Source organism: Arachis hypogaea, chromosome 17 (assembly GCF_003086295.3).
Source record: "Arachis hypogaea cultivar Tifrunner chromosome 17, arahy.Tifrunner.gnm2.J5K5, whole genome shotgun sequence".
In the NCBI taxonomy this organism is placed as follows: Eukaryota; Viridiplantae; Streptophyta; class Magnoliopsida; order Fabales; family Fabaceae; genus Arachis; species Arachis hypogaea.
In genome coordinates, this window is record NC_092052.1 from 102,781,669 (window position 1) to 102,804,474 (window position 22,806).

Genomic DNA, 22,806 nt, shown 5'->3' on the forward strand with positions numbered 1-22,806 from the left:
TCTGCTTGTGTGTCTCATGCTGTTAGGATATCTTCAAGATACATTTGGCATGAATGTCTATGAGTTCTCATTTTAGGAATGTTCGTGCCTAACTTGAGATATTAAGACTGGTCACCTTAATATTGATTGTTTGGTGCGGATAGGACCTTAATGATTGCGAATAGGCATAGTTGAACCGAGTTCCGAATGACTAATCGATGCGAGGCACAGCTATCATCATAGCTGTTATAATCTCCATAGCTATGGCTATGTTAGATTTGGATGCTGTAAGGAATGAACACTTGTTTCACTTGTGGGAACCTGGACACTTGGCGAGGAATTGCCCAAAAAGATTTGCTCAGAATCCAGTACGAACCCAACAACAAGGTCGACTGTTTGCTATGACTGCTAATGATGCTATGCAATCAGACGCCCTGATCCAAGGTCAGTGTTATGTCAAGAATCGATTTCTAACTGTGCTGTATGATTCGGGTGCATCGCATTGCTTTATTTCTTTAACTGTTGCTCATGAGTTGGGATTAGATTTCTCTGAATTAAACTTTGATTTAATTGTCCATACACCTACATCCCAAAATGCGTTAACCAGTTTAGTGGTAAAGAAATTTCCTGATATTTTCCCGGACGACATACCTGAGTTTCCTCCTCATCGAGAGATGGAGTTCAGCATTGATCTCGTACCTGGAACCAGACCGATTTTCATAGCACCATACCGGATGTCACCACTGGAACTGGAAGAGTTGAAGAAGCAGTTGGATGAGTTATTTGAAAAGAAATTTATTCGTTCCAGTGCATCACCATGGGGAGCTCCAATATTATTTGTAAAAAAGAAGGACGGTGGAATGAAGCTCTGCATGGATTACCGATAGTTAAATAAAGTCACTATCAAGAACAAGTATCCACTTCCACGGATTGATGATTTGATGAATCAATTAAAAGGTGCAACTGTGTTCTCGAAGATTGACTTGCGATTGAGTTATCACCAAATTTGAGTAAGCAAGCCAGATATACCAAAGACTGTGTTCAAGACTCAGAAATGATGACGATGCTGAGACGTGTGGGAGTAGAAGAACCAGAAGCTGTAAGACAAGATCATAGTGGTCTCTGGAGATACAAGAATAGAATTTGTGTGCCTAATTCTAAAGAATTGCGACAAAAGATTCTTGCAGAAGCTCATCAAAGCAGATTTTCTATGCATCCTGGAGTGACAAAGATGTATCAAGATATGAAACAAATGTTCTGGTGGCCAGGCTTAAAGAAAAAAGTAGCTAATTATGTCTCAAAATATTTAACCTGCCAGAAGGTGAAGGTGGAACATCAGAAACCGTCAGGAACCCTGCAACCCTTAGAAATACCACAATGGAAATGGGAGCAGATCACCATGGATTTTGTCACAGAATTTTCAAGAACCTCAACAGGACATGATGCCATCTGAGTCATTGTGGACAGATTGACAAAATCGGCGCATTTCCTTCCAATTCGAGTTGACTATACATTAGAAAGGCTGGTACAGATATATATTCAAGAAATCATACGATTGCATGGGATACCTTCGTCAATTGTCTCAGATCGAGATCCGAGGTTTACTTTTAGATTCTGGGGAGCTTTTCAAAAAGCATTGGGGACAGAATTGCACATGAGTACAGCATACCATCCTCAGACAGACGGACAATTAGAGCGGATAATCCAGACATTAGAGGACATGCTAAGATCTTGTGTGATGGATAACCAAGGAAGTTGGGATAAGTATTTGCCGTTGATCGAATTTGTCTACAATAATAGCTACCAACAAAGTATCGGGATGGCACCTTATGAAGCTCTCTACGGAAGAAGATGTCAGACATCATTGTGTTAGAATGATGACGGAGAAGCTAGTGTCTTAGGTCCAGACTCAGTGCATAAAACTACTGAGAAGATAAAGGGGATTCGTTAGAAGATCTAGACAGCACAAAGCCGTCAAAAGGGCTATGCCGATAATAGACGTAGACCCTTAGAGTTTAGTGAGGGAGATCATGTCTTTCTAAAAGTAACTCCAACTACTAGAATAGGTAGAGCCCTTAAGACTAAAAAGCTTAACCCTCGATACATAGGACCTTTCCAAATACTTAAAAGAGTCGGTCCAGTAGCTTATCAAGTAGCCTTTCCTCCATACCTGTCAAATCTTCATGATGTTTTTCATGTCTCGCAACTTAAGAAATATATTTCCGACGAGAGTCACGTTTTACAACCAAAAACAGTACAGTTACGAAATGATTTGACATATGAAACATCAACGGTTCAGATCGTAGAAAGAAGTGATAAGTAACTAAGAGGCAAAATTGTTCACTTAGTTAAAGTAGCATGGGGACAAAGATGAGAAGAAGAGCACACTTGGGAACTAGAAGATAAGATGAAAGCTTATTACCCACGTCTGTTCTCAGGTAATTGAAATTTTGAGGACAAAATTTTCTTTTAGGAGGGTAGAATGTAACAACCCTGATTTTCGAGTACGTGAGATCTTTTCTGAAAGTACGGATTTCTCCGGAAGATCAGTAAGGGGAGAACCTCTGATATATCATCAAGTATCTCGATCCTCATTGTCATTATATCTTTTTTAAGCTATAACGTTTTTTGAGGCAAGCTCGATAACGCATTCACGAAGAACCTAGTTTTTGAACCGTATCAGTTAGGAGTTTTGATCTTACTTTTCGTAAATAATCCCAGTTTGATGAACCGGACTCGATTCATGAGAGAAGAGAGATAATAGGATAATATTATCATTTTATGAGTATTAGAAGCTTCTTGAATGATATTATAAGGTTACCTGGTCAGTTTTAGTTAAAAACAGAAAATCGGTTTAACCGGGTTCACAGTTTACTAGTGCAGCTTAGCACCAGCATTCTCTGATGACTTTAGCAATGCTAAGGCCTCATCATACATGTTTTATTCTCATAATAAATATGTTACTAGTGTTATTTATGCTAGTAGCTCAGAAAAGAATTTTTAGAGATGTTTTCACAAGTGTTCCGATACATCTAGTTTTAGTAGTTATACACCTGAGATATTTTAATATTATTTTAATCCACCTCCAAGCCAACCAATCACAACTCACCCTACACCCCCAAAACGCCCAAGGCTGGTTCATTTGCTCCTTGTGGCCGAAATTTCCAAGAGAGAAAAAGAGAGAAAAGTTCTTAGTTCCAAATCTTCAAAGCTTGATTTCTGCTGAACTAAAACTCAAATCAAAATTCTAATCCGACCAAAATGATTCTCTCTTCTTTCTCTACATGATCATATGACTTATCAAGGCTGGAATCAAGGTGAGTTGGCTCCACCATCTCCCTTTTGCTTCGGTTTCAAGGAAACATGCTTAAACATGTGTTTTCTTGATGTTCTTCCTTAGGAATCATGCTTAACTTGACTTGAGGACCAAGAAACATTCATTTCCATCAATTCTAAGGTGATAAATCCTTTCCTAACATGCTGAGTGAGATTTGGTTAGTTGAGGATTTTTGGATTTAAAGTTGTTCTTGATGTGATTTAGGAGGAAAAAGTGCTTAAGGACCACCTGAAAGTATAATCGAATTTGGAGCAGCAAAACCAGGTAGGGTTTGACGAATTCAATCTTGATTGATTGTGTTTGAGTTGTGTAATTATGATATGATTTGGTTGTGCTTGAAATTGATGATTTATATGAGTGATTCTTGTTGAGATTTTGGTGCAAATTTGATGAAATTTGATGAAATTCAAGCTTTGAGTTTGTGTTCTTGGAGCTGCTGGAAAAACAAATCCTAGAGCTTAAATTGGAATTCAATTTGTGTTGAAATCATGTGGAAAAGATGGGGTTTTGGTGGCTGCAAATTTATTATGAACTATGGTAAAAATCAGTTGCTGAAAAGATTGAAAAACGGGTAAAAACAGAGAAAGAATCTGAAGAATTTATGAACAACATGAAGAACACTTTGAGTGTGATGAAGAAAAATGAAGAACAGGATTTAGATCTTTAAAAGGTCAAGGAAGTAAAATTTTTGGTGTTTAAGGGGTTATTTGGTAATTTCTGAAAGTTAGGGTGGTTAAAGTAGAAATATTAAAAGTTACGGGCGGTAAAAAGTGAATTTTAAAGGTTAAAAGATAAAGTGAGGTAATTTTCAAAAATTTAATGATAAAATAATAATATTTAATAAAAAATAATATTTTAATAAAAATAATAAAATAATGCGAAAAATACAGTTTTCTGTAAAAGCTTTAGAAAGAAAACTTTAAGCGCAGAATCTCATAATTACTTTCATAAAACACTTAGGGAGTGGTAAGAACATATTAGTGAGGCAAAGATAAAAGAAAGATAAAAAATTGAAGAAAAGATAAAAATCGAGAAAAAGTCTGTAAAGTATTAATGACAGAAAAATAGATAGAGACTAGCGAACGAACTAGGGCAACATAGTTAGTCATTGAATTGCGACTAAGGTTAGGTATTGTATGAAAAGTTAAAATATTTCAGTATAGACTTAATGAACCTATACTTGGGACAGGCTAACTATTCATACCGAAATTTACATAAGCTTTAAATACTAATGTTAAACAGAGAAATCAGAGCAGAGTAAAAAGATAATGAGAAAAGAGTAATCAGAGCAGAGTAAAGAGACAAAGAGAAAAAGTAATATGATAAAGAGCAGAGGACCTATTGAGAGGTCATTTGTTGCATTAAGGCAATCCCAGAGATATCTATATGTTCATCTGCTGCATTGTGGCAGTCAGATAGATGGTGGTGCGACCACTGAGAACGCTTTCCAGCAGTACAGATCCATATTTTAATTCTATAAGGCAGATGGGTTATTTCCTGCTACAGAAGTACCGTGACCACCTGTTCCATTTCTGTAGTGGCAGAGGGGTTATTTCCTGTATACAGAAGGTGTGTCGGCATACATCCCTACAGTGGCAGATGTGTTATTTCCTACGTGCAGAAGACCCTGTGGTGGTAGAGGGGTTATTTCCTGTACACAGGGGTATAGCCAACAGGAAAGCCATATCCGGATGGTAATGCTGGGTTACGTCGGGAGCGGGTAGAAACCGACAAATGAGCTCATTACCTGCACTAGGACTAGACATGCATCATTCTTGTCTACACATTATTCTCTGTTGCTTTTCTTCTTGTGTGTATGATCTATTGCTCTATGTTTGTCTGTGTGTATGCTATATCTGTGTTTTATTTTTTTGTATTCTTCTGTTTGTGTTCTGCTTTCTGTTTTCTCTACTTTCTCTATCTATCTTTATCTTCTATTTACTGCTTTGCTATATCCTATTATTTGCCTGCTAATCGACGCCGAATAAATGAATGTAACTAATAACCCCGGCCCTACTAAAGACTCCTCAGTTCTTACCCCCTATAGAGTATAAATTCGTAAAATGTTACATATTATTTATATTTGTACATAAATTTTTTTTAAAATCTCGAGCTTGATAGAGCCACTGGCTTTGAACTGGCCGTCGATGATGATGTCGTGGTTGCCCATAGTGTCTACACTTCTTAAATCGAATTCACCTCGGTTCACAATTTTAGGATCTGTTAAACACAAATATTTACAAAGTTACTTAATTAATTTACCAATGAAATTTTATAGATAATAATAGCCAAAGCTTGCACGCTTGCTAGCAAGGTTATCGTCAAAGATTTATTTTAATTAAATTACATAATGTTTCATTAGAGAATCAGTACCTGACTTCCGAAGTTAATTTCTCTTTCTTAGCACCAATAGAATAGGATATTTATTTAATTTTTCTTTTGTTAGGATAGAATAAAATTGCATAGTAATAGGTTATTTGCATGCATGTTCTATTTGGTTAGAAAATAATAAATTTCTTTTTAAAGAGCCTATTTCTGAAAAATTTCATTGATTTAAATCAAAACTTTTGTGTTAAACTTATTTGGAAGCTGTATTTGGAACATAGTTAAAAGCCAGAACACACAACCAGTAAGATTTTGAGCTTAATTACATGGTTACATTATTTAACCATAATAAAAAAAATTTATTCTTGTGTATTTTCTTCTCTATGATTGTAATCTATATTTTGTTCCATCCTATATGTCCAATATTTAATGTGTTATATGCATGCATATGATTGAGGCCATTATTTTATTAACTCACTTACTCCAAATAGCCTACCATTTCATTTACCTTTGTTAGCCACTTTGAGTCTTTTAAATCCCCTTTGTTCTATATTTCACCATATTACTAGCCTTAAGCAGAAAAATAAGTAATAACCCAAATTGAATCTTTGGTTAGCTTAAGATAGAAATTGTGTGTCAATTAAGTGTGGAAAAGTCATGGGAACATTGGTTAATTAGGAAATGTGTCATGATAAAATATTGAAAATTTGGGTACCTACTCATGTGAAACTAGAAAAATTATAAATCCATGTGCATTGGCAATGTTATGTTTATTTTTATGCTGCAAAAAAAATCCAAAAATATTCAAATAAATAAGTAATTAGATAAATAAGGGGACAAAAATTACCCCAATGCTAAGTTAAGTTCAATAAAAACCAATGCATATGTGATGCAAGTTAAGAGAAAAGTTGATGCATGAGTATGTAAAACAAAAGTGGAAAAATTTTGGGTAGCTAAGGATGATTTAAGAAGAAAATAGAGTATGTATGTTAGGTGATAGCTTAGGATAATCAAGGATTCAATTTATAACTCACTTAGCCATATATATACCCTTACCTTTACCTTGACCCCATTACAACCTTGAAAAAACCTCATGATGTTTGCATTGGTGTATTAAATACTTGTTGATTGGTTAGGTGAAGAACAAGGTTTAGAAAGCATGATTAGAGAAGAATAGAGTGATAACCCTATACACTAGAGTGACTAGAGTGCATACACACCATCAGTGAGGGTTCAATGCTTAATCCTATGTTCCCTGCTTTCATGAGCTGTCTTCCTACGAGTTTACTTGTTTTTACTATATAATTTGAATTAGTGGAATTTGATTTATTTTTGTCTTAAAAGAACTTATTTATTTTTAACTAAGTAGACAAAATCATTTTATCATATAGTTGCATTCATATACATAGGTTGCATTGCATTGCATTGCATGAGTCTTACTTTTCCCTACTCATTTGTTTTATCTCCTTAAGCTAAGCATGAGGACATGCTAATGTTTAAGTGTAGGGAGGTTGATAAACTACTATTTTATGGTTTATCTTGTGTTTAATTGAGTAGTTTCATCAAGTCTTCATCCACTTATTCATATGATTTGCATGATTTTATAATCCATTCCTAGTATTATTCTATGATTGAAAACTTGCTTCATAAAGAACTTTAATTAGTATATTTTAATTCTTCTTTATACCATTCGATGCTGTGATCCATGTGTTAAGTGTTTCAGGCTTTATAGGGTAGGAATGGCTTAGAAAATGGAGGGGAAGCTTGCAAAAATGGAAGGAAAACAAGAAACTAAGGAGATGACCAGCGAACACCGACGTGCGCACATGGCTCACGCGAGCGCGCGGAATGGAGAAAATTGCAGCGACGCGTGCACGTGCCTGACGCGAACACGTGGATTGGAGTCGGCACAAATGACGCGAACGCGTGGACGACGCATACACGTGACAAGGAAAATCGCTGAATGACACGAACGCATGGACGACGCGTACACGTGACCTGCACGATCTGCAGAAATAACAGAAAATGCTGGGGGCAATTTCAGGCCACGTTTTGACCCAGTTTTCGGCCCAGAAACATAGAATAAAGTCAGGGAACATGCAGAGACTCAAAACAAAACTTTAGACACATTGATATATTCTCATTAGGATAGTTTTAGATCTGAATCTAGAGTGAATTACTCTTCCTCTAGTTTCTCTTTACATTCCCAGTTTATTGCTTTTGCTTTTAGATATTGAAGAGTCATTACCTCCGTTGAAGATACTATTCTAGTTTGTTTCCTTACTTACTCTTTTATTTATTCTATATTTTTAATTCTTGTTTAAAGTAGTAAGTGGATTATTTTCATGAATTGTTAATGCAAATGATTACTTTTATTTTTAATCAATTTTGAATCCCTATTTTATTTAAATTCATCATGTCTTCTTCTTATATTTTTATGAGCGTTATATTCATGTCAATGGAGTAGACTCCATACTTGATATGGGAGTTGATTAGGAGGAGACACTTGAGTTGGAAGGCTTAGGTGTTGATTAAACTGGAAGTTGTTGGCTAGTTCTGTATTTACTAACGCTAGACCTTCCCAAGGGAGAGGACTAGGATTTGCGAATAAGAATTAGCTCAATCACTTGACTTTCCTTTATTTAGTAAGGGTTAACTAAGTGAAAACAACAACCTTTTTAATACTACACTTAAGAGATCCCAACAAGGGTATAACTTCCAATTAATCATTCCCCCAGTCAAGGCTTTTTATCTAGAATATTAATAATCATTCTTAGTTTTTATTGCTTTAATTTACAATTATTTAATTGCTCATTATTCAACTCTCAAACTCTCGTGGAAATTTCTAATTAATAAAATATCATCCTTTCTCGCAACTCGTTGGGAGACGACCTGAGACTCATACTCCCAGTATTTTTCTATTCTAAATTTTTGTGACACTCTTCTAAATTGGTGAGGCAGATTTTAGCTGGTTAAGAGATATACTCGCAATGCTGTTCTATTATATTATAATCTCTTAATTGGCTTAACTTCCGCCACGCACCAGTCCACTTGACTTTTCTTTATTTAGTAAGGGTTAACTAAGTGGGAGCAATAAACAATTCTCATCACAATTGATAAGGATAACTAGGATGGGATTTCCAGTTCTCATACCTTGCCAAGAGTTTTTATAGTTAGTTTGTTTCCATTGTCATTTACTATTGTTGCTTCTTATCTTAAAAAAACCCAAAAAGATACTTTTTCCATAACCAATAATAAACACACATCCCTGCAATTCCTTGAGAGACGACCCGAGGTTTAAATACTTCGGTTATAAATTTTATTGGATTTGCTTAAGCGACAACCAAAACTTTTGTACGAAAGGATTCTTTGTTGGTTTAGAAACTATACTTACAACGAAAATTTATTTGTGAAAATTCTTTACTAGCAGAAAATTCGTTCGTCAAAATGGCGCCATTGCTGGGAAATTGCAATTGTGTGCCTTATTATTGGTTATTGTAAATATTTTCTTTTGCTTGTTTATTTGTTTTTATTTTTGTTTTTAATTTTTATTAGCTACTATGAATTCTCACCCCTCTGGTTTCAAGTTTGGTTCTAATGTTGTTGTAAGGAATGGAAGTTATAGTGAGAACAGGCATCAAGGTTGGAAGAATCAAAGATGGGAGGAGCCACAAGGATTTGATCAACCCTCTTGGTAACAACCCCCTCCAATGCGCTATAACCAACAACTATTCTGTGATGCATACCAAGACAATAGTTATGGTGGACCTTTTCGTGACAACCAACCTCCACCAAGTTACTATGGTCAAGAGCCATTCCGAGGTGCGTACCAAGATGATAGATATGGTGGACCCCTTTGTAGTTACCAACAAGCCCCATCATATGCCTATGAACCACCTCCTCAACATAGCTTTGAACCACCATACTCACAAGCCACCTACAACCATTCACCTCCATATGACCCTAACCCTTATCCACCCCAATTCCAATCTAATTACCCCCAAGAACCACCACTTCCATATGCACCATGTCCATATCCATCGACCCAAGAATCACAGGCTCGCCTCAAGGAAACAGTAGATTAATTTCATGCAACCCTTCATCAACTGGAACAAGCGATAAATCAATTAGCTTCCCGACGTTCGAACACTCAAGGAACCCCATGGCTTCATGTGGAGAATCTAATGAAGAACGTAGCATGAAGGAGACACTAGAAACTCCGGTGGACAGTGAGCAGCATGACTTTGTATTGGAACAATTAGAGGAAGCCGTAATCGTTAAAGAGGAAGAAGTGGTTGAAGACTTAGGAGATGTGGAACGTCCATGGAAAAGCCCAGTCATAGAGCCCCCTTCTAAGGAGTTTGAATTTGATGTTGAGGAGGGTGTACAACCTCCAAGGCATATCATGATTGAAGACTTTGAAGGGGATGATCAAGAGATGGATTCAATCATTGATGAATTCTTATCTACATTTGAATCCTTTCCCATTGGACTTGACATGGAGATTAAAGAAGAAGAAGCACAATCTCCCATGCCCTTGGTGAACAATGAAGAAGAGGTCGAATTGGAAGAAAGCTACCAAGAGGAAGATGTTGAAATTAAAGAAGTTTGCAAGGAGGTGGAAGTTGTCAAAGAGCCCAAGGGAATGGAGCTGGAGATCACCTTGCCAAGGTTGTTGGAGACCTCTCCCCCAAAGCCATCACCATCCATCCCTTCATTCAAGTGGGTAAATCTCTCATCTCTAAGCTTAATTAGCCCACTTGAATATGCTTTGCTTGAGACGGATAGGCAACTTAGAGCTCTTTGTGGCTATAAGAGTAAGAGGGAGATGGTCAGTGGTTGGCAACATAATCCTAGGTTCATTATGGTAGGAAGCTCACGGTTGAATTATCATGGTTGGAAGAATACTAAATTGTATGGGTCTAGGAAGCTGTTTGGATGCTTCAGTAAGAATTCGGATTGCTTACCACCCGATTGGAACAAAGATGGTCAACAAGAAAACGGTGCAAAAGCAAGGTTTGGGACCCTGGAATTCAATCTAGCAATCAACACTCTTGGGGCCTTGTCACTTGTTTAATCTTGCTTGAAGGCTCTTTGCGCCTAATTTGGGATCCCGGAGGCTATTGGAATTACAAACATTGGTGGGGATTCAAGGATCAGTACAAGCACAAGCCACCATGACAAGGAACTCACCAAATGTCCAACTTAAGGACTTTAACTAAAAGTGCTAGGTGGGAGACAACTCACCATGGTATGATCGTCTCTCTTTATTTTTAGTTTTATTTTATTTTATTCTACTTTTTGTTTATTAGTGTCATTCATAACATCTGCATCAGCATCTTCATTTTGCATTCTGCATATGAAAAAAAAAAGAAGAAAAGCGCGTCCCACGCGTGTGCGTGAACTATGCGCACGCGTCACATGCGACACTAAACCTTACAGAAAGTCACATGGGAGCTGTGCAGGAAGGGTGCCTTGTGCACGAGCCAACCCACGCATACGCGTGGGCGACGCGTGTGCGACACCCGTATTTTAGTCACCCCACGCGTAAGCGTCAGCGACGCGTACGCGTGGATTGCCAGATCGGCGTCAATGGGTGATTTGGCCGAGAGTTGTGCTGCCTTGGTGCTGGTATTGTGCGTTTAGCACAACCAGTGATCACGCATACGCGTGACCGACGCTTACCCGTCACTAGGATTCTTGCTCACCCACACGTAAGCGTGGACGACGCTTACGCGTCGCCTCTTCTTTATTCATGGGTTAATTTTCTTCTTTTTCCTCTTCTTTCAGGATGGCCACCGAGGAAGGGAAACGGAAAACCTTTACATGGGCAACAAACAAGTTCCATCTACACAATCTTTGAAGAAATAGCATTAGTTGGAGCAACCTGCCCACTTGCGCATCTCAGCATGCACCGAGGACGGTGCAATCTTTAAGTGTAGGGAGGTCAATACCGATCTCCGTGGGTTAGTACCTTCTTGTCTCAACACCAATGTTTAAATTTTCTTTGTAGTTAGTTGTTGCATTTGCATGTTTGATTGCATGTTTGTTACATTTTGTGCATATTTTACCAACTACTTGGTTGAAGTAATATTTACTTTTTCAAGAAACTTTTTAGAGTATTTCACTAATTTGATTTAAAATTTTTGATAAACTTGTTTGAAGGAATATTATACTGGAACATGGTTTAGAGCTCGAACACACAAAACCTGTGAGATTTTGAGCCTATTTGAATTGGTTGCATTCTATCAACTAATATTTTATTTTTGGTGTGTGTTGTTCTCTCTAAAATTGTGATCTTTGTCTTGCTTGATTCTATATTTCCATTGTTTAATATATGCATGCACTTATGTGATTGAGGCCTTGTTTCACTAAGCTTACATACCCATATGGCCTTAACCTTTCATTATCCTTTGCAAACCAATTTGAGCCTATTTTACCCCTTTTATTCTTTACTTTAGCACATCATTAACTCTAAGCGAAAAATAATAATGTCCTTAATTTGAATCCTTGGTTAGATTAGACTAGTGAGAGTGCTTATGATTTAAGTGTGGGAAAATTGGGTTTAGAAACATTTGGTTTGAGAATTGAGTATGTTAGAATTTTCTGAAAATATGAACAAGAATGTTAAAGAACATGTTTATGCATTCAATATCTTAATCATATGAATTGAAAAAAATTATTAAGAAAAGAAAAATAAAAAAAAAGAAGAGAAAGAAAAGAAAAAGAGCAAATAATAAAAGGGGAGAAAATGCCATAAAGTAAATGGTGAAAGCAATGCATATGAGTTGTACTCAAATTCGGATGCATGAATATGTGAAAAACATAATTAATGGGTAGTTGGGCTTTATATTATGATTGAACTCTTCATATCACGAACATTTGAAGCACGTATCAATAGCTCTCCAAACATCATAGTGCATGAAATCACAAACGAATTCTCATGTGTATTTCATATAATCTTACTATTGTGATATACCGTTATATTTAGGGGTGTCAAAAATTCCCAGGAGGCGGGGATCCCTACGGGGACCGCCCCGAATGGGGCCCCGATGACGGAGAATTTTCCCTGTGGGGACGGGGATAGGAGACAAAATTTCCCCGAAGCAGATGCGAGGACCCGAGTGGGGATCCCCGTCCTCGTCCTCGTATTCCCCACAATCCCCGAATATATTAAATTACTCAAATACCCTTAAGAATTTAGTTTTTATTTTGGTTTTTTAGTCATTTCACATTGCAAATATATATATATAGAAAAGTTAAAACCCTAACTCCTTTTCCCAGTTCCCACCACCGCATTTCAATCCCTAGACACCCTCAGTCCCTCACTCTACTTCTTGCGAAAACCCTTCGTATCTGCACCCTTCATCTACGTTCTCTCCCTCGTCCCAGCCAGCCACCTCCGACCACCATCGTCACGGCCTCGCCATTGTCCGTTTCAGCCGGCCCACTCACTGCATCATCACCGCACCACCCCGTGCGCCCTCTTTCGTTCGTCCTCTTCCGCGTCGTTCGTCGCTCTTCTCTTCACCGGCGTCTCTGACCTCTTCGGCCATTTCTCTTTTATCCCTAGTAAGATTCACTACTCTCTTCTTTTCTTGTATTTTGGTATTTCACTTTAGGTTTTTGTTTTTTTTTCATGAATTTGATGTTTTGAAGTTGGTGACTGTTGTTTTTGTTAATGAATGTTTTGTTCTATGAATTTCTGATAATTAGTGGCTATTTTTTTATTTTTTTCATACTTCAATTTTTTTATTTTCCATTAATTATGAGTTTTGATTTTCTTGGCTGTTTATGACTTTATGCTATGCTATTCTGTTTATGCTATGCTGTTCTGTTTATGAATTGTGATCTTAGCTGTTCTATTTATGACTTTAAGCAAGATTGAAGCAATTTCATTAGGATTCATATCTCCTAACAACATACAAATATATTACTGCAATAGACATTTCTGTTTAAATCCTAAATTGAAATTTTCTTAACTAGTACAACGATGTATGTGAACCTTTTTTTATGTGTTGTACGAACATTTTGTAAGGGTAAAGCAAATTAGTAAATTCATTTTGCTGTGTTAGAATGCACGAACATTTTGTTATTAGAGAAAAAGGTATTTATCAAAATTTTGTAATCTTGGATAAGATATGTATGTTTGTGCGTTGTTTTGACATTTTGTGATTTTTTTATATTTTTTTAAATTTTTTATGAAAATTTTCATATAAATGTTCAACATAAGCAGATGGGGAATAGGGACTCGCGGGGAACACGGAGAACATGGCGAATGGAGATGGGAGCAATTATCCCCCCATGGCGGAAAATGGGACGAAGACGGGGACAAAATTTGAGGGCAGGGACGGGGAGTAGGGAGGCATCCCCGTCCCCGCCCTGCCCCATTGACATCCCTAGTTATATTTGTTCATCACATCACCAACACACTAAAACAACTCTCCTCACAATGAAGTTAAATGGTAACGAACTTCGCTTTTATAGACAAAGCACTCAACATGCAGGCCACATACGAATCACATCGAATCAATATGTGACACATGTCTAACATGCCACCCACGTGATGTAACACGCCCCTTGCATGTTGGATGAGAACTCGCCACGTGTCCAGCACGCCTCCTGCGTGCTGGCTAGGAGCTTATCTCGTGTCCAATACGCGTTCTGCATGCTAGCTTAGCACGCCACCTGCGTGTTGGGCCTACTCTTCCTACAACATCTACCCATCTATAATTACACCAAATAAATTCATTTCCATCAAAAGTACCTTAAATTTTTTTCATATATAAAAAAAATGAACCAGGAATATTAACTCGTTCATTTTTATTTTTCTTATGAAAATCGTAGGCTCTCAAGTCTGGGCCAAAATGGGTCCAGCATATCTAGTGGACTAAAAATACCAGAGAGCCCAATAAGCCAAATCCAGAAAATGGCCAACGGTCTCTTGATGACTTGTACCTTTCACACCAAAGAAACAAAAGAGACTTTTTATCCAATGACTAGCTGATGTGGAAGGACGGAATGACTTTCGTGTGAAAAACGGTCGGATAGACAATGCGGGATTCGGAGTGTTGGAGCCTGGAGGAGATGAATAAGGAGGGCAAAAAGATAAAAAGGCGAAAGAAGGGGAAAAAGAAAAAACAATGATGTCTGGGACCGTAACATTTATAAATGCGCATAAGACCCTAATAGAGAGGATAGAGAGCGACCCACCCTGCAAATCAAAGAGATTAATGCAACCAAAGTGAAAATCCAAAATTAATACTAAACAAAAATACCACTAAATTATAAAATGACAAAAACAGAAAAAAAAAAAATACACATACCAAAGAGAAAAAGCAAGAAAAGGCAAAAACCTTCTTTATAAATCGTGAATAAATAATAGATGCTTAATTAATTGTAGCTACCATAACTAGCGTCAGTTCATTTCTGCTAAACAAAACACACACGCAAACGAATTAAAAGGGAAAACATCGGAGGAGTGTGTCGCGAATCTAATGAAACCGCTTTGGAAACAATAGCCATTTTTGTTTGAATATACGCATTGCATTGTAGTATTTAGGCGAAAAAGAAGAGCAACTTTATTTCAAGTGAGTGAGTGAGAGAGACTGAGAGAGTGAATTATGCAAAGATCCCCTTCCACACCGCAGAATAGGGATTTGGATATTTTAAATTGAAGTGAAATTGGGTTAGAAAAGCGACATGAGCTGCTTCTCGTGCTTTGTTTCTCGCGCCAAAGATGCCAGCAGAGTCGAAATTGACACTGGTTCTCGATCTGCTTCCTCAGGTCCATTCCTCCTTCTTCTCTTTTTTCTCTTTTATTTTATTTTTGCTCGTTTATTTTATTGAATTACGAGGGTTCTGTGTGGATTTTACAGGCTCTGGTGGAGGGAAATACACTGCTGCTACTGGTATGCCTTGCGATTCTTCTGCCTTGTAATTATGATTATTTATTATTATTTTAATGTACTTAAATTCAGAGTAGATTTTTTTTTTATCAAAATCTTAAAACAAGTGTCAGATTATTTAAGTTAGTTTTGGGTGGTTAGAGAGTGAAAGGAGGAAGAAGGAATCGTATTCGGAGGGGAAGGGGAAGAGTACGAGTAATGGGAAAAGCAGCACGGCGGCGGCGAGCTTTGGATTCCGAGAGCTGGCGGCGGCAACACGGGGTTTCAACCAAGTCAATTTGATCGGTGAGGGCGGTTTCGGACGCGTTTACAAGGGTCGCCTCTCTACTGGCCAGGCAACTAACTACCTCTTTTCTTTTCAATTCAGAGTTTCAGATCACATGACATGACTAACAATTTAGCAATTAACAACAGAATAATCAATTTATTGTGGTTATTTGGATATGTTTTTCAAATTTGAATTGTCCTCTTGTGTAGGTTGTTGCCATAAAGCAGTTAAGTCATGATGGTCATCAGGGCTTTCAGGAATTTGTGATGGAGGTTCTTATGTTAAGCCTTCTTCACCATTCTAACCTTGTCAGGCTCATAGGTTATTGCACCGATGGAGATCAAAGGCTTTTAGTTTATGAGTATATGCCTATGGGTTGCCTTGAAGATCATCTCTTTGGTAACTATTTATTGTTTATGTTTCTCGCACTTACACTTAATTTGCAAGTGCTTGACTGTTGCAATGCTGTAGAAGCTCTGATTGGATTGTTCCAGACAACTTTGTGGTTTTATAGTCATTAGTCAACAGTCAATGTAAATTTGTGACTGGAATAGGTATCTTTAGTTTCTTCATATCTCGGTATTGACCATTATTTATAATGAAGTTGATGCAACAGAGCACATTGCAACACCTGCTACTTACAGGAAAACTTTTGTTGCTTGTGTTGCTCTTGCAAGTATATTTTCATAATTTTGTATATTTCGTTTGTATTGTTTATATTTTGTTCCCATTAACCACAGAAGGAGTTTGTGTATATAGAATGAACAGATTTTGTCTACTTTGATATGCGTTGCGGTGTTCCTTGTGATTGCATAGTGACTACTGTAAACTGGTTTATGGCCTGTGTCCAACTGTGTAAGGAGTGTCATAAACTTCGTCCAATGTGGAGAAAAAATGGTCTTAGTCTTTGCTTTCTGATTTTTCTTCTGTGACACCCATCCATGATTCGTCAATAAGTATGCGGCATATGAGTATAGGCTTCAAGTGGATAAAATCATAAATTCTGTTTATCTATTTTCTGTTAGGTTTACACTATTGTGCTGTAGACAACCAAAACAGCTTCTAGTTTTTCAGTAAGGATGGTTTTGAAATTTGATTTTGTGAACTAGAATTACCTAAAAGTAAACTGCAGTTGTTCTTCGATGTTCGTCTGTGTGGATCTTTGTTAAAATTAAAGAGCAATTTTTTTACAGCTTAGATGTATAATGTATAATTTATTGGAAGAACAAACTTGTTCTCATTATGTTTATTTATTCAGAAATCCTCTACTCCTCTTTAAATACATCCTAACATTAGTTTCTCGGTTATATAATTAATTAACTGATTCTGTTGTAACTTATTCTATTTCAGATCCTCCCCAAGACAAAGAACCACTAAGTTGGAGTACGCGGATGAAGATTGCTGTTGGGGCTGCCCGAGGTCTTGAGTATCTTCATTGTAGAGCTGATCCGCCAGTTATTTATCGAGACTTGAAGTCTGCAAATATCTTATTAGACAATGAATTCAATCCCAAACTGTCAGATTTTGGGCTTGCAAAACTTGGACCTGTTGGAGACAATACCCATGTTTCAACAAGGGTGATGGGAACATATGGCTACTGTGCACCAGAATATGCCATGAGTGGCAAATTAACACTTAAATCTGATATATACAGCTTTGGCGTGGTTTTGTTGGAGTTGATCACTGGGCGTAGGGCAATAGATAGTAGCAGAAGACCAGGGGAGCAAAACTTAATTTCATGGGTAAATGTTTAGCTTGTTTGGTTCCCAAAATGAATTTTTCCCCTTTTGAGTAAATTATTTGTCATAGTTTTGCTCATATGTAGCTCCTTTTAGTGTATTGTTTCCATTGCCATATAGCTTACCCCTATATATGTAGTTTCTATATGGCAAAAAGTGAAAAAAGCCTTGAAAAAAGAGAGTATGCTTCAGCATAAAGGAACTGACATGGTGAATTAGGTTGATTCCTGCCTTTAACATGCAAATTCGTCTTTAGCTTAATAGATGGATGTATCTGTATTCTTCCGTTTCATATGTGAAATTACTTCTTTAACACTTCTCTTTTGTTTTGGTTTCCAGGCTCGCCCATGTTTTGGGGACCGGAGAAAGTTCATACAATTGGTTGATCCCCTTTTGCAAGGGAACTTCCCCTTGCGCTGTTTACATCAGGCAATTGCCATTACTGCAATGTGTCTACAGGAGCAACCAAAAGTCCGGCCGCTAATCGGGGATATTGTTGTTGCATTGGAGTATCTAGCCTCTCAGAGTATCCCTGAACAGCATAGACAGAACCCACCATCGCAATATTCAGAAATCGACAGAAGTTAATTTCCGTTGGTATCAGAAGGTAGATTGAGTTCGATTTCTGTTCATGTTTAGTACAGATTTACTTACTGGTTTGGGTGGTGTATGCTACAAACTTGTACCTATTTTGAAAGTCAAGCATTATTTCTTTAGTTAAACTTATTGCCATTGCAGTAGTGAAACTGTGAAAGTTAGTCCTGTTGAATGTCGATTTGATTTAATTGCAATGGACGTGAATTTTATGACTAATTAAACTTGGCGAATCTAGCAATATTCTTATCATTTCAAACAATTAAGGAAGACGGTGGTCAGAGGGAAAGATATGTTATTAGAAAGGAAACATGCTTTAAGATGTTAGGTCAGGGGAACCGTGTGCCTTACTCTGCAAGTCTGTAACTTTTTTTTTTATTTTTTATTTTTTGGTAATTCTGCAAGTTTGTAACCTTATTCTTGTGTTTTAAGATGATGGATTAGGTAGAAGCATGTGAGTTTGCCCCCATCTTTTTTTTTTTAGGTCAGGAGTTAGCCCCCGTCTACAAGTTCTGTCTTAGTTTCTTGGGCCGTTTGGCCTATTACGTTTTCTACATTAAATAATAATTCTAAACATCCTGTAGGAATTGTTATACGGTTATACCTGTAGTTAATTAAGAACAAAAATTTAAAGGATCGTTGAAAAATAAATAAATAAGGAAGATATACTAAATATAAAATAAAGATTAGTAAATAGAAGATACTAGAATTAGTATTTACTAATATAATTATCTCATTATAATAGAAGTAATTTATATATTTATTAGTATATTGTAACTTAAAAACTCAGAGTAAAATAGAAAAGAGAGAGTTTTATATTTTATTATTATGTGTCTTATATTTTAGGTTATGAAGTTTTATTTATACATATACAAATTCATCATTTTCAACCTTTATTAAAAGTTGGTCTTTGTAAGAATCTTAAATCTCTCCCTTGAAAGTTTTAGCCACACATATTGTTAATGGGCATCCACCTTATTTGTTCTTATCACAACACTCCTTCTTGGATAACCATTTAGAATTATGCCTTATTAAAATTTTACTAAAAAAAATTCAATAGAAAAAAATTTTAGTAAAAAAAAAGAGAATACAATATCCTTTGTGATGGGGACTGTCTCATTAAAAACCTTGTTAAGAAAAACACAATAGAAAAAAATCTGATCAAGGGGAAAAAAGTACCGTCTCTTCCTCTTGTTGATATTATTTAATATTTTGGAATCGGTGCATTCCAATCTGATATACCAATCTTTCAAATGAGGATTTTAGAAGTGACTTTGTAAATAGATCTGCCAGATTATTGTTTGAGCGGATCTGTTGGATATCAATTGTTTCTTGATTTTGAAAATCATGAGTGAAAAATTTGGGAGAAATATACTTTGTCCTATCACCTTTGATGTATCCGTCTTTAAGTTGAGCTATGCATGCTGTATTATCTTCAAACAGGACAGTTGGAGCTATCTTTTGGTCAATCAATCCACATGATGACAGAATATATTGGATCAAACTCCTGAGTCAAAAATACTTGCGACTAGCTTCATGTATTACTAGTATTTCAGCACGATTAGAGGATGTTGCTGCTATCGTCTGTTTTGTGGACTTCCATGATATAACTGTACCACCATATGTGAACAGGTATCCTGTTTGAGATCTTCCTTTGTGTGGATCAGACAAGTATTCTACATTTGCATAGCCAACTAGTTGTGGCTTGGATTCATAGGGATAAAACAATCACATATCAACCGTTTCATGAAGATATCGAAAAATTTGTTTGATTCCATTTCAATGTCTTCTGGTTGGAGAGGAACTATACCTTGCTAGTAAATTCACCACAAATGATATGTCAGGTCGTGTATTATTAGCAAGATATATTAGCACTCCAATGACACTAAGATATGGTACTTCAGGATCAAGGATATCTTCATTTTCTTCCTTAGGACGGAATTGATCATTTTCCACGTCCAAAGATCTTACGATCATTAGGGTACTTAATGGATGTGACTTATCCATATAAAATCTCTTCAAGATCTTTTCTGTGTATGTTGTTTGATGAATAAAGATCACATTTTTTGTATGCTCGATCTACAGGCCGAAACAAAATTTAGTCTTTCTAAGATTTTTCATCTCAAACTCTTCTTTTAGAGTTTTTATAATTGTTAGAATCTCTTCAGAAGTTCTAATGATATTTAAATCATCAACGTACACAGCAATTATAATGAATTCAAATGCAGATTTCTTTATGAAAATACATGGGCAGATATCATTCTTAAATCCGTTTTTGGCCAGATACTCAATAAGATGATTATACCATATTCGTCCAGATTGCTTTAGACTATATAAGAATCTTTGCAATTTGATTGAGTATAACCCCTGTAAATATTTATTGGATGATTTAGATATCTTTAATCCTTTAGGGACTTTCATATAGATATCACGATCTAATGATCCGTATAAATAGGCAGTTACCACATCCATTAAATGCATATGTAGTTTATGGTATGCAGATAAACTGACCAAATAATACAATGTTATTGCATCCACTATAGGGGAATATGTTTTTTCATAATCTATACCAAGCCTTTGTGAAAAACCTTGTGCCGCAAGTTGAGCTTTGTAGCGTACAACTTCATTTTTCTCATTTGGTTTTCTCACAAATAACCATCTGTATCCAACAGGTTTTACATCTTCTGGTGTACGGACTACAGGTCTAAATACTTCACGTTTTTTAAGTGAGTCAAACTCAGCCTTCATAGCTTCTTTCCATTTTGGCAATCATTCCTTTGTCGACATTCTTTGAATATTCTTGGCTCAAGATCCTAACTTTCATGTATGATATTTAATGCAACATTATATGCAAATATTTCATTGACAATTGTCTTATTTCGGTTCCATCTTTCTCCTGTAAAGATATAATTTATCGAGATCTCGTCATTTTCACAATTTTTAGGTATTTGAATGTCTTCTAGCGTCAAAATTATATCAAAATTTTAGACAACTATAGGTGTCTTTACTATGACTTTTTCAACAAGAATAGCATTTACCTTTTTTCTTTTTCGAGAATTTTTTTCTTTGGAACTGACAGGTCTATCACGCTTCTGGTGTAAATTTGTATCAGTGGTCACTTGTCCAACTGGGACATCAATTCGAATTGGGACATTTTCGCTGGTATATAAGATTTGGTTATCCTCTTTGTATAAAAAAATGTATCAGGTAATTCATTTGCTATTCTTTGCAAATGTATAATCTTTTGAATTTCTAGTTCACATTGCCTTGATCAAGGATTTAAATGCATCAAGGATGATGCATTCCAATTAAGTTCTTTTTCAGGAAGCTTATTCTCTCTCCGTAATGTTGAAAATTTTGATTCATCAAAATGATAATCTGCAAATCGGGCTTTAAATACATCTCCAATTTGTATCTCAAGATACCTCACTATAGAGGGAGAATCATATCCAACATATATCCCCAATTTTTTTTGGGGTCCCATTTTAGTGCGAGAAGGTGGTGCAATAGGAACATATATCGCAGACCCGAATATTCTTAAATGGAAAACATTTGGCTGTTGGCCAAAAGCTAATTGTATAGGAGAGGACTAATGGTAACTTGTTGGCCTCAAACGAATGAATGCTGTGGCATGTAAAATAGCATGCCCTTAAGCCGAGGTTGAGAGATTTGTTCTCATAAGTAAGGGTCTAGCAATTAATTGGAGGCATCTAATAAGTGATTCTGTTAACCCATTTTGTGTGTGAACATGAGTTACTGGATGTTCAACACTTATTCCGTTAGTCATACAAGCTTGGGAAGTAAATTCACCAGCATTATCAAGGCGAATTGCTTTTATTGGATTTTCTGAAAATTGTGCTTTCAATCGAATAATTTGATCAAGTAATCTTGCAAACGCCAGGTTGCGAGAAGACAATAAGCACACATGTGACCATTTCAAAGATGCGTCTATTAGGACCATAAAATATCTAAAAGATCCACATGGTGGATGAATAGGTCCACATATATCGCCTTGAATCCTTTCTAGGAATTTAGGGGACTTAAATCCAATCTTTACTGGTGATGGCCTTAAAATCAGCTTTCCTTAAGAACATGCAGCACAACAAGATTCACTAGATTTAAGAATCTTCTGGTTCTTTAGCGAATGTCCATGGGAGTTTTCAATAATTCTCCGCATTATGGTTGTTCTCGAATGACCTAATTGATCATGCCAAGTTATGAATTCATTTGGGGTAGTAAACTTCTGGTTTACAATGACATATGATTCAATTGCACTAATTTTGGTATAATATAACCCAGATAAAAGTGAGGGTAACTTTTCTAATATAACCTTTTTATTTGAATCATGATTTGTGATACATAAGTACTCATGATTTTCCTTATTCATTGTTTCAATATGATATCCATTTCGGCGAATATCTATGAAACTCAATAAGTTCCTTAGAGACTTAGTAGACAATAGTGCATTATTTATTATGAATTTTATTCCTCCAAAAAATAAAATTATAGTTCTTCTGGAGTCTTCTATTACATTGTCTGAGCCAATAATAGTATTAACATATTCTTCTTTTGTTACAAGATGAGTAAAATATATATCACTTTTGAGAATAGTATGCAAACTGGCACTATCCGCAAGGCAAACATCTTCACTATATG

The 22,806-nt window shown here is 36.3% G+C and overlaps 1 protein-coding gene across 1 annotated transcript; it reads left to right on the forward strand.

Moving 5' to 3' along the window:
- Positions 1-14,763: 14,763 nt before the first annotated feature.
- On the forward strand, positions 14,764-18,369 carry LOC112764880 (probable serine/threonine-protein kinase PBL21). Its single transcript, XM_025810691.3, has 6 exons — positions 14,764-15,428; positions 15,520-15,552; positions 15,691-15,884; positions 16,027-16,216; positions 17,168-17,559; positions 17,896-18,369. The coding sequence occupies exons 1-6, from the start codon at positions 15,344-15,346 to the stop codon at positions 18,142-18,144; spliced, it is 1,143 nt and encodes a 380-aa protein (XP_025666476.1). The 5' UTR covers positions 14,764-15,343; the 3' UTR covers positions 18,145-18,369.
- The last annotated feature ends 4,437 nt before the right edge of the window (positions 18,370-22,806 follow it).

Coding starts and splice junctions, on each gene's coding strand:
- LOC112764880 (XM_025810691.3), top strand. CDS start 15,344: ATGAGCTGCTTCTCGTGCTTTGTTTCTCGCGCCAAAGATGCCAGCAGA. Junction 15,429..15,519: donor TTCTCGATCTGCTTCCTCAG/GTCCATTCCTCC, acceptor TGGATTTTACAG/GCTCTGGTGGAGGGAAATAC. Junction 15,885..16,026: donor GTCGCCTCTCTACTGGCCAG/GCAACTAACTAC, acceptor CCTCTTGTGTAG/GTTGTTGCCATAAAGCAGTT.